Here is a 13,290-nt window from a genome sequence, read left to right as displayed (position 1 = left end):
TTCCGATTCCAACTTTAATCCGTGTTTGCCGATATAATTGCGCAATGCCGAATTTCCCTCTTCGGTCAACCATCGATTCGGTATACACCTGTTTACGGGTTCAAGCGTACGAGTATATTATCACTTTGTTCGTGTTTTTCGCGCATTTATCACCCGTGTCGGATACAGCCAACGTTGTATGCAACCATCTGATTCCGTGGTAACACTTTAACATCGAAGAGGTAATTGAAATTGCCTGTCCGTGCAGGACTTCCGAGAAGCTGCGGATACCCGTACCCTCTACTCTCATTTTTTCTCACCACTTTTTCCTCCATTCTCGCGAAATGCGAAACGGCTCTCGCGCGATACGTATAATTTTATTATACCCGAAGAATTATAAAGTGGTACAAACATTTTTGGAAACGGGTTCGGGCAAAAATTTATTACACTTTGTAACCTGCCAGAGGAACCGGGTAATTTAAATTTCAACAATTAAGTCGATCTTTCGCGAGATAGGTTCCAACGGGTGGCTGTCGGTAGCAAGAGGTTTGATTGATCATTAATAAACATTAATGCCCAGCTTTAAATTGGAACCTCGTTCGATCGACGCGGAATTTATACCAGAGCTTTCTCCAAAGCAATCACGAAGAATTCTTCATCGACGCACGATAATTATTCGCGTAATAACTCATGTCGCGAGACGATCGATAATTCATACGCCACCTTGTAAGCTGTAAATTACGTTATTAGCGTTTTAATTGCATGGTTATCGATTTATTCGGATACGCAATACCGGCTAAAAGTCACACACGATGCGACTGACCTTTAGCTTAAAGCCACGCGCGGGACAACCTAGAGGCAATGAGACATTGCGATCCGCGAGCTATTTTTCACGAACGTTCATTTTCCACGGTGAAACAGTTGCCGCGAAATGTCAACCTGTCGCGAGCAATCGCCAAGTCTGATGGAACACGGTGCCGTTTCACTTTGCTCGTTGACCCCTGTCGCTTATGCCAAAAACGAACTTTATTATATTTACGCTTTTACGAGCATCGATACCGTCGCTTTCTTCCTCCTCGTTGCAACCTACGAATCGATCGTCCAAGCTGCGAATCGATTTTTTTCAAATTTTCCAATGTCCGTCCATTACCGATTCTAACGAGTTATTTGCGTCTCGGTATCTTCCGTTCCAGGCTCGATTTTCTTTTCTTCGTAAATATTCCTTTAGGCGTATAGAATAAGATTTTCTACGCGATCCAATTGTCCGCTAATATCGCTTGACAAAGGCACTGATTTTCACCGGTACTTCTTTTATTCGTGTACCGGTGGCTCAACTACCTCGCCCCATTTGTCCGTTTTGGGCGGCAACGTGCGGAAGAAATCTTTCCGGTTTTGGCGGTATAACCGGTTTTACCTTCTTTTTTCGTTTCACCCACCACGTTGATGCACTGCGACACGAGACCCTCGCGAACTTTTTAGCTTTTATTTATCGATGTATCCATATACGTATGCATACGGCCCTAGAGATCGCGGAATTCAATGATCCTCCAGCACGAAACATTCCATGACGTTGCCTCGCGGTTCAGGGCCATTTTTATACGACTCGATAACATCGAATATCGTCCGGGAATAACGCGAGTAATTCGCAGACGCGAGTTACTCGTAAGCCTCGTAATAAACGGAACAGTTGTAAAAGTGGACCGTCCGTTTCGTGTACCAAAAACTCCGGTCGGAGATACGCTTATCTTCCTAGATTGCAACATCTTTCCAAACTTCCGTCCACGTTCCGTTTAGCCGATCCCATAAACACATTTGACATGCGCGAACGGGCGATAACCTAAAGCGGTAACACCGAGAACGTGAACTTCGATGGAATCGAAACTCGCGAGGCAGAGTTGGCCAATCGAATTGCTGCTCGTATACCAGTCGTTTCGAATCCAGACGTTTCTTTCGCTGCACGACCTTACACGACCAATGGAACTGCCCAAACGATGTTCTAATTAAACGATTAACGAGCTACGCCGCTCCAACGTCCACGAATAATACGATTAACGATAATAACCAGCCGAGGAAACATCGCGGAACCAGAAGACCCCGATAAGGACGAGAAGCTCGTGAACTGGCGCGAAAGACGCAGGGATCGGTCGGAGAAAAGGAAACAAGAGTAGCGCAGGGGGCAGGGCGTGATTTCACGGCAAGTATAGCCAACGAACAGAAACGCTTTTCATTAGCACTACCGAGAGTTCAGTCGAGTTAATTTGCCCTCTAAATAGATCGGCGGCTATGCACGAAAGCCGTCATTAGCGTGCGGCGAACAAAGAGAGACGCAGGAATTAAGAAGCTAAGAGACGGTGAGACGTTGCCCGGCTACGGAGAGCGCATAATCACGGGGGTCGTTTCGTAGCAGTCTACTTTAACGTTTCCTGTTACGACCATCCCGCCGGTTATTGTTTCTCCATTAGATACGTACTTGAGCACTGGAAGCGAATTCTCCCAGTCGCTCGGTCAGCCTTTTCCACCTGGCAACGACCGGAGCGCCTCTCCTAGGGAAATTTACTCTCCTCTGCAGCCAACAACCTCTAACATCGTACCAACGTTGATAATTAGAGAATAATAACGCGATGAATACGATCTCCGTACGATTGCGCCATCACGCACGCGCGCCATCTCCACGAGGACTGCTCGTGCCTGAATTAAAACACATGGACGATCTAAAAGCGGCGCGGTATAATTGCGGCAATAAGTTAACGCGTTAATTAGCCAAATTAACGATTCCGATCGGGCGGCGATAAAATTTCACGCGCCAGAAGGCACGAGTTTGCAAGCAGGACGACGTGGCAGGATCGTGCGGTGTCGCGGGATGAACAGGAGCCGGCACGCTCGAGGTTCTGCTAACGTTTTATGTTTCTGGACATATACGTAACGGGAGAAAGACACGAATTCCGTCGTTCCATCGACGAACCTTGTCCACGGTAGGCAGTGACAGATGTCGACAGAGTGGATAAAATCGTTTCTTACGGACAGTTCGACCGGTCGTGTGATCGGTGTCAACCGCGTAAATTGACGTCGATACGACTACTTATCGAATACCATAGGAACGCCGATCGGCCTCTATCCGAGTCTACCTTATGACCTGACTCGCATTTTCATGAAACGATGCTTTCCGTCGATCCACCATGTCGATAAATGTCGAAACGGCCATATCCGATCGCGAACATGCCGTTTAGACGATCGATCGCTGTTCTCCCGTACAAAGGCTATGGGGCAAAAAAGCGGGATATTCGCCCAACGCGAACCCAGCTGTCATGATCGTTCGAGCCACGACAAAGTGGCCCTGCCATTTGCTCTCCCGATCCGGATATATCACGTGGAAAATGACGAAGCTGCGGCGAATCGCCGCGATGGCCGCAAGAAAACCGCGAAGGGGAAGAACGGTCACCGGCAGAGGGGAAACTTGGCTCGATGCGTCGAACGTAAATTATTGCCACGCGATAACACCGAGATTGTAGATCTCGTAAAGCACTCTTCGCTATCTCGCGGCAATCTAAATAATAGAGATAAGCGAAGGAAAATTGCAACAGTAGGGAAAACAGAAGGAACGCCTCCTTTGATATCGCACGCTCTTGTATGCACCTCGCAGAGGTGCGCGTTCGATTCGAACGACGCAGACTCGAATAAAGTTGCACGCGATAGCATCCAGACGCGTTGCGTCATATGCGATTCGCGTTTGGTCGATTTTACGAGGAAATATTCATGGACGCTTTATTTGCGGTCAACGTTCAACCACGTTGCGTCTCTGTCGCGAGAAAATCGTGACACCGTTCACAAATGCCGACAACAGAATCCGAGACCTCACGATAAATCGACATAGGAAATTTACTCGATTTAAACGCGTCGTTTTCCAAATTACGAATCGTCGCGGTGCCTAAGTCCGAAACGATAATTCGTGCTCGATCGCGGACACGTTGCATCGTGAAACCGATACGCGAGTCTACCGAGGTATTCGAAATCGCGGTGTCTAATTCTGTCGAGACACTGGGATTTTCGCTTTAATACGATGACACGTGTACCAAGGGGCTTCAACTGCATCGCTCACGAAATTTTACGACGAGGTACACAGCGAATGCTTTATTTATCACCGACGGTGGCAGTATATACGTAGCAAAGCGACTTACAAATGTACCAGTGACAGAATCGTAAAGACGTCGGGAATCTTAACTCAATTTAGCATAGAAAACGCTGGAAGGAGGTGTCATGAAAAGAAGCTGCCCGTACAAAGGGCAGGACGAGTTACGATAAAAAATTTCGCTTCCACGAGGATCGCGAGGCGTACAAAGAGGCGAATGCGAAGAAAAATAAAACGGAGGTAACAAAGTGGAACGTCGAATTGAACGACCCAATTAAAAAGCAAGCGCGAAAGAAACGGTCGTTGCGTAACGACAAGTGTCCAACGATCGATTTTTAAGAAGATAAAGAAAAGAAGAGGCAAAAGAGAAAAAAGAAGAAACACTCGAGACATAACGCGTTGTTGTTGCACATTCTCGACAGATACAAATCGGCGACGAGGGCAAAAATGTCGGAACGCGAGATCGTTGCAAATGCGCTTGTATTAAACGTGAAAGCGAATCGGCCGTGGAGAGGTTTCAAAAAATTTGCCACCTTTTTAACGTCTAGCAAATTTACATCCGACTTTAAATCTTCGGAGCGAACGGGAGTGCAACTCCATCGACTTTAGTGCTGCGCCACGTGACGTTAACGGTTCGTAAATTAAAAGGTGGCCATCTTGTTCGTACGAGACCGCCAAAGAAAGAAGACGTTCCTCGGCCGTTCAGCCGTATAAAATTCACGCGGCTCATTGTTCCCGTTTTTATATCATCGAAATTTGCCGTCCGGTGAAAGGATATACGAGATTGTATTTACCCTGTCCCCCCGGTAAAACCGAAAATGATACACGACCGTAAATTTCAACGCCGATAATTATTTTTCTCTCAATCGCGGGCATTCCTTGTTGCAAAATTCACTTCACGCTCGCCACGTGACCACCCAAGCCCGCACACGCATGCACGATCGCGCAATTATTTACGACTTTTCTCCGACCGCGTATACTCGCGAACGGGTTAGGTGCGAACGCGATATCGGTTATCGTCGCACGGATGCGAAATTATTTCCATAGATCGATAAATCCTCCGATCGATCGCCGGGAGCGGAAAACGGTTCGACGGGTTTCCACTGTCGGAAAGCTGGCGAGATCGTCGTAAATCGACAAGGCCATGCGTGTTCACACCCTTTAAACGAGACGATCGAGAAGTCGATCGGGCTCGACCGATAGCGGTAATCGAGCATCCATAAGCCAGCGCGTGAGTTGGCGTCCCACGGTCACGGAACAAGATGCATGCGTGCGTATACGCGTGCACACGTCCCCGCGGGTTATGGCTGCGTGCAACCGCAGTGTTACTCGAAAATTAATGCAGTATAAATCAGAAGCAACACGCTCGCGACATACCCCGGAACATCTGCATCCCCTGACGCCCCGACGATAAAACGATACGAACGACACGCGACGTTGAAATTTATCATCGGTCCTCTCCTCGAGATTTCTCCAATCGAAATCGAACAGCCTACGACTAGAAGAACGTTCGTTTAATTCGCGATCGATACCCTGTCTCTTTCGCTGATTTTTCCTCCCCTTTTTCCCATGAACGTTGCACGACTGCACGGGCGCAGGGAAAACACTTATCGTACGTTGGAAACGCAACTTACGGTTCATTTTACAAACCCGTGCAGTATCTCCGACCGATCAATACTCGCGATGTGCGTCTGAAATGGTTTCCTTCGTTGCATATGGAAACCCTCCAAGACACGGAACGTCGTTCGCCATGGACGAACGCAACGTCCAACGAAACGATACGGCGTTTAACGTTGCACGTTACGATGAAATTACGATAAGTCGCGATATGCATTTTCGCGACTTAATAGGATTACCATAAGACCGTGTCTCGCAACGGGCGTCCTAACCCGCGTATCGCGGCCATCGGGGGTTGTCGCAGAGGGTTCCCAGCACTTGTTTACCTCGACGCGATTACGTCGTGATATTCCTATGTAGGCCGTGAAAAATTGAACGAAAACCAGTAATTATTATAAGGGTGATATCTCGACTCGAGAAAAATTCCGAGTCACTGACATTGTCGATGAATTCAAGCGATACCTCTCAATTATCGACGGATAACTTATATCGCGTGAAACAGGAAATACGCTTTACGACTAATCACGATATCGCGAGAGCATCGAAAGACCGTAACAGGTAAGTGACACCGTATAAATACTCGGAGTGAGACATTCTTATAATGACCGTATCCACTCGTAACCATTGATCGATAACAAAGGAGGGTGGCGCACATCTACCTACGTTGAACTCGCGATACATTCTGTTGGCCGCACCGTCTAGACGCGTACATCAGCATAAGGAAAACCAAGATCAAGCTATACGTTAGTCGACGATAAAATCTTTACTTACTACGACCAGATAATTTATTGCCAACGTATTTGCATTTGTTTTAAACGATCCCGATGGGTACAGGTAACGCATAGACAGATATTGGGGAAAAAATATTCGCTCGACCGATAAAGCGCGTGTTATCTCGTTATTCTATTTCTCTCCTTTTTTTCTGGAAATTATCACCCGAGCTTCGGATATAATAAGTTCTAATTATAGATTTCATGAATATGCAAACGATTCTCGTCACTCTTACGGCTATCGAACCGATCTACGCCTTCGAAAGTAGGCGCGCGCATGCCTCTGTATCGCGAACTTGGCGGGTAATTTCTGGAATCCAATGAAAACCTATCTCCCCGAATGTTCAATTAAATTGATCCGTACACAGTTCACCGTGCGTATTTCGGAACTCGCAACGGACACCTATAGCCACGTTAGAGCGAATGTTGCACTCGTTGTGCAATAACCAACACGTGCCGTGTCTTAAATATAGCACAAACTGTCTACCCTCTTTCCCTCCCTCTCCCTCCGTCTCTGTCTCACTCTATTTCACTCTCCTTCTCGAGTCTTCACCGAGTGCGTGGTTCGGATCAAAGAGAATAACATCGAGGTCCTAAAGTGCGGTAACAAACGCATTGTCATTCGACTTCCGTGAATGCTTGCTAATTGCAAGTCTCATCTCGTCGTTATTTAAAGTCTCCAATTCGAAAGGGACACGCGAGAAAACACCAGACTCCAACCTCGTGGTCTGTTCCAGCGCGACGTCGGTTTCGCGAAAATTCATCCTCGAAATTTACGCGTTCGCCGGAGATCGTTTAATCGGAATTCACCTTCCGATGTTACGTAAAGCCTAAAAGGAGTTGTCTCCATTTTTCTTCTTTTGTTACGTTCGTCGTATAGTCCGTTACGATTACGATAATACCGCGATAATGGCCTCGTTGCGAGGAATTCAGAAGCAACGCGTCGCGCCTCTGCAGGACGGTATGCTTACTCGTCGAAACGATTGAGCAATCATCGCGACGAGAACAAAGCCTCGTGATATTCGGTGCTGGCAAAAGAAAGAAGCTCTATAGAATCGCGATGAAAGACGGAGAGAATCGGATCGTGACGAAATTCGAGTACCATTCGCGGAGAAATTAAGGAAATTTCCAGGTATCGGAGAGCTTGGAGTTTCCAACGCTTCGAAGGCTCGAGCGAAAAGAAAAAAGGAGACGCGAGCGAAGATAAGAGGACAGCGAGATGGCTTATCTGTAAAGCGTATTCGAACGAAGGTGAAGCCGCGACGACCGGTCGAAAGCAACTCCTCCTGACTTGAATTTCAGATTCTCGGCTATTTAAATATATTCGCTTCGATGGTTGGAGCGTGGTGCAGCCGAAGTTAGAGCCAATTAAGATTTCGCAATCCCGTGCATTTTAGATCGGCGCGAGGAGCAATGAGTAGACATCGACCCGGCTCGAGATTTCGCGTTTCGTCTAAATCGAGACCGAAAGCGACGTATCCGGAGGAGAATCGGGGACGCGTCGCGTTCTGACGTTTCCGGAGAAGAATTCGAAGACTTTGTACCCGGAGTTTCGCTCGCGTATAGGTACGTCTCGAAGAAATATAATCCGTGACTGTCGTATATACCGCGTTGCATCGTACAGTACCTTGGCAAGCGACGTTCATTTATTTCGGACGGCGACTTTAAATCCATCGGAACAATTAACCGGCACGCTGTACCGGTGCACGCATATCGCGTGGGTGTCGCGTTCAAAACACCGCGAACGATCTTGCCGGTATCGTGTGCGCCCGGTACGCGACAGATAAGAGAAAAGGCAAAAATTGCCGCGTCGCTGAAATAAAAATAAGGCGAGGCTATATACGCGAAGGAAGCGAGCGCATCGCGCGCTAAAATAACGACCGTCGTATAAAGCCCGAGGTTTTCTACCTTTCAAACGTGTTTCGATCAGCTCGTGGTACGATATGAAACAATTCAGCTTATCGATCTTTTAATGGAAATGGCACAGAGATATAGATATCGCGTTCAATTCTTTTTCGCTCTCCGAGCGTTGCCCGTTCGTTAAATGCAGTTAGATATTAAAGGCTATAGGCTCTCAAGAGAGAGAGAGAGAGAGAGAGAGAGAGAGAGAGAGCCAGGTCTGTTTTTATTAGCATAAATCCGGTAAAAAGGTGTCAGAGAAATGTCTACGACCCGGTCGCGTCTAAAATCGGGACTTGCGATCGCGTTACACCTTTTCGTGCTTTCAATTTCCTACGAAATCTACGACCGAACACTGGCGAATATAAAAGAATTCTACGCGAACGATTAAAATCTTCTATTAAAAGCACGGTTTCCTTCTTTATTTTGGCTGTTAAATATGTCGAAGAATTCCAGATACTCCCTCTCTCTCTCTCTCTCTCTCTCTCTCTCCCGTTCAGCAGCCCGGTATCGGACGATAAGACGAATGGAAATTAGGTACATTACCGGGTATATTTGAGCCGCTGAACAAATGGTATTCAGCGTATCGTCTTTGACAAGAAGCATGCATCACTTTCACGAGGACTGCGAGCGGTACGCGGGTGATGAATCGTGCCACGCTGTTCTTTCATTTTTCACGTCCATAGAGCACCGTAGCCCGTTCGACGCGGCCGAATGGCCGAGCAGCCGCAGGTTTCGTTGGCTTTTAATGTCCTCGGGAGAAAAATATATATCCGCGAGCAATGCGTGTTACGAACGTTAAGCCGTCTCCACCCTTCAGCGGAATTTATTCCGCAGGTATTCACGGCTGTTAAGTATCCCACTGGTTGCCCGTGATATATGACCGATAAACGTTCATTTGTGACGAAGACAATTTTTATTGACTTCCCCGGCGACGTGAGGCCGGGTAATGTCAATATTTATGGCACGTTTGAAACCACGCACCGCGTACAACGGATACGAGTAACGTTTAACGTTGCATTACTCAAATCTTATCGGCGGCCGTGTGATTTTAATATTCCGTGTGTCGTCGATGCTTTACTAAGCGAATAGTTTGACGCAACTGTGTATCCCTTCGATTGCAACGACTCGATGGAATCCTCGAGCAACGAGACGAGATACGGTCGAAAATGGCGCGCATGCAGCCCCGACGACCTTTTACGACCGTCGCGTAACGATGAAACCGCAAGAAGCTCGTCGATGAATCGCATCGGAATATCGAGGAAGGTCACGATGCACGATAACCGTACCACGTGCCGAGCGATGCGCGTCACGATGCAAATGCGTTTAAACCGTAAACGTATCTCGACAGCGTAAACGTACAAACGGGCGAATCGCGGGCTGAATTGCAAAAGGTATCGCGGAAATTAGCATGCATACTTAATGCCGTGCATCACGGCGAATATTATCGATGCGTCCCGCGAATACAGCCGCGTGATGCACGACCGAGCGATGGCCTCTATTAAATTCGGCTCGACGCTAAATATGCTGATTCGTCGCTGCAGGTGGCAGAGGTGGTGGTGGTGGTGCTGATGGTGCTGGTGGTGGTGATGGTGGTGGTGGTAGTTAATGGCGACGTCGTTTCGTAGAGGAGAAGGCGAGCCATGGGGCCGACGACCGATTTTCACGGGACAACCGATAGGGGCACACGTGCCGGAGGAACGGGTTCCTCCGAGGGAATAGGAATTCCTTTGATCGCCGGGGCAACGTCGATTCGCGGTCTCGTCGTCGTCGTCGTGGTCGTTGTCGTTATCGTCGTGTCATCGTGATTTCGATCAAGAACATCGAGTGCCTCGCTAAAAGTCGCGCACGAGCAAAGTCGATCACACGATGGACGCGTTCGCGTACGCGAAATGATAGAGCGAGGTGGAACGGAAGCCGCTGATATGATAGGACGCGCAGGTGCGCGAACCAATTCTTCCCCGTAAATTCGGCAAATCGATCGATAAATCGATTAAATAAATATTCGCGAGATAAACTTGTTTACTTTCTACTAAAGAATGTTTATTCAAAGGGGTCGAGGTGCAACCGGCGACATTCGCCAGACGACTAACCGCATACCGGTTTGTCGAGTTTTCCGGCTATGTTAATTTCTCAGTTTTAATCCTCGCCCCTTACTTCCGAAATGAACCATCCGGCTATCTAAACGTCCGCACTTTGGATAAAGAACGTCGTTTTAGCTCGGCGTAAATTCGAGTGGCCGAAATATATCGGTGTGCCCCGTGACTATTAGTAGACGACTATCGAGGTATACGGGATGCGTAGTTATGCCGCGAAACGGGCGAAAGAAACGGAACGCGACCGTACACACGAGTCGGTGGTATCGATTTGTAATCCAGCGGCCACGCAACCATTTTCAATGATCCAGAAATAAATTCTCCTCCCCTGCGTGTTCTGGCAGCGAAATCGTCATGACGATAAAACGACTACAGATCGAATGTGTACCCTTTCGCCATTGATTATCCTTTTTTCGCGATATATACGTCCAACTGGTTTACGAAGGCAAGCCTGGACTTTTTCATCCTGTTTTGTCCGTCCGGTACACCATGGACGATCACGAAGAAGCAAGGAGAGTAAGAAAAAGCAGAGAGGAAGCTGGAGTAGGAGGAACAGAAGGAAGAAGAGGAAGAAGAGGTGGGTTAACGCACTCGCCACACCCTGCTTTAAAGATTGTAAACGATTATTAATGCCCCACCGGGGCTGACCCGTAACCTGCCGTTGGATCTCTCTCTCTCTCCTTTTCTCCTTTCTCTCTCTCTCTCTCTCTCTCTCTCTCTCTCTCTCTCTCTTTCTCTCCATCTCTATCTCCTCCTCTCTGGTATCCTTCTCTTTTCTCTTTGGTCCTGTCTCCGCGCGTCTCCTCTTTCACCCTCGAAATATCCGAGCAAGAGTAACAAAACGGAATGGCATAACCGAGAGAAATCGAACGGATCGAATGCCCGATGCGGCCTCTTATCCGACGCTTTTCTTAATTAGCGAGCCGCGTTATGGGGTATAACTCGAAAGTTATGCTCCGCTACGCTAGCTAATTTGCGTAACATACGCCGTATCGTCTGCATTAAGTTATTTCCCTTTCGATCGTGAGAAAAAATTTAGCGATCGACGTAGGATTATTAAAACGAGATAAGTCGATTACATCGATTCCGTTTCCACGGAGAATCGTGTACCGCGGCCCAGTTACGCGTATATCGAAAACGCACGGGCCGATAATAAAGAGCGAAAAGGCGGAAGAAAGAAAAGTAGAAAGAGCGAATGAGAGGGGGGAGAGAGGGAGAGAAGGAGAGAAAGCGTATGGACGGTAAGAATAAAAATTTGTTGATTCCCATCGTACGTAACGTACACCACGCGGTGTATACACGGGGTAGAAATTCGAGAAACTTTCTTTAAATATTTACACGCTATCGGGTCTGTAGATTCCGATATAAACCAGCTTTTATCGAAATGGTTATAGCGATACCCATTGAATATTACCCCGAACCGGCGATAAAGGGGAATGGCTATAAATTGCAAGAGGCGGAAGTTTGTAATACTTTCGGTAGTCCTTGTTTATCGATATTTACGAGACAGTTTCAGTTCCTCGAATTCACCATTATCGGATGTTCCGTTTAAAACCGTGCGCTCGATAATCCAATGATCCGCGATATGAAACGATACGACGCGTATAAAGATAACATTTTTGTACATCGAAGTGTCGATGTCGCATTATGCAAATTGCACGTGACACGTGCTATATATTTCACGGAAGTTGCGGCGTCTCGTCGTGGAGGAAATTTTGGATAAAATCGCGTTACTCATAACGGGTCCGTTCGCCAATTGGTAATTGGCCGGCGGACGAGAGGAAGGAGAGGAAAGGGACGGAGGTAAAAAGGGGGTGAGAGGGGGACGGTGGGGAAAAAAATGATAAAAACGAGGAGAAATCAAGTGTAAAAATGTGAGGAAATTTCTGCGTGAAATTTTGTGCGATAAATTTCCTCGTGTCCCCGGCGACTCGTTGGGAAAGGGCACGAAATTTCTTTGCACCGGTCGACCGCGGCCCAACGTATCGCGTCCGCTTCGAGAGCGCGATGAAACGGGAGGTAAGGGTACACCGCTGGCGAAAGAAGCCGTAACCGTATTAAAATTAGAAGAAACAGATACGATGACTCACCATGAAAACCATGAACCTTGATTGCAGGTTGGCGCTCTCGATGTAAGTCACCGTTTCCAGCCACCGTGCTCGCCCGTGTACGCTGCTGCTGGCTGCTGCTGCTGCTGCTGCTGCTGCTGCTGCTGCCGCTGCTGCTGCTGCTGGTCACTTCCTTTCTCCGTTTCGATCGTTTTCCTGGGGTATTAATTCACTTCACAGCCGAGAACTCGATCGGTCAGTCCACTTCGATAATCACAACTCGATTGCACGCTGTCCAATTTTACGAATATACTCTCGCCGAGAACACGACGCGGTCACCGATAATTCGGAAAGGAAACCGGCGGACGATCGGACAAAACTGTCGTGGTCGTAGAGAAAAAGGACACGTGCGATGCGAAAATAATTGCTCGCGATTCCACACTTATCGCTTCTCGATTATATTATATTATATCTATGTATTTAAATATGATATACATATATATACACATATGCATGTATGTATATATATGTATATATATATATATATGGATATATTACGTACGTGTGTGTATGTATATACGTATATATACGCGTATATCCGTTACGCCTATCGAAACGACATTTTCTAACAACGATTATTCAAAACGACGATGTATCGCCTATTAATTTAACTATCTAAGTAACTTATTAATTGGCTATCGGTGGCGACAGATACAGATACTGGCTCTCTACTGGCATCTGATTGGCATACTGGC

General features: G+C 47.3%; 1 protein-coding gene across 1 annotated transcript in view; it reads right to left on the bottom strand.

Annotated features, from left to right (window-relative positions):
* LOC108551684 (Krueppel-like factor 3) overlaps nt 1-12,987 on the bottom strand; it is a 312,941-nt gene extending 299,954 nt beyond the window's left edge. Inside the window, exon 1 of the mRNA XM_017905930.1 lies at nt 12,578-12,987. Within this exon, the coding sequence (XP_017761419.1) occupies nt 12,578-12,589 (12 nt within the window). The 5' untranslated portion in view covers nt 12,590-12,987. The remainder of the gene's footprint in view (nt 1-12,577) is intronic.
* Between the last annotated feature and the right edge of the window lie 303 nt (nt 12,988-13,290).

The sequence above is a fragment of the Eufriesea mexicana genome, unplaced genomic scaffold (assembly GCF_001483705.2).
Source record: "Eufriesea mexicana isolate 0111107269 unplaced genomic scaffold, ASM148370v2 scaffold4907, whole genome shotgun sequence".
Lineage (NCBI taxonomy): Eukaryota > Metazoa > Arthropoda > Insecta > Hymenoptera > Apidae > Eufriesea > Eufriesea mexicana.
The sequence above is the reverse complement of the archived record's forward strand: the minus strand, read 5'-3'. Positions and strand labels throughout refer to the sequence as shown.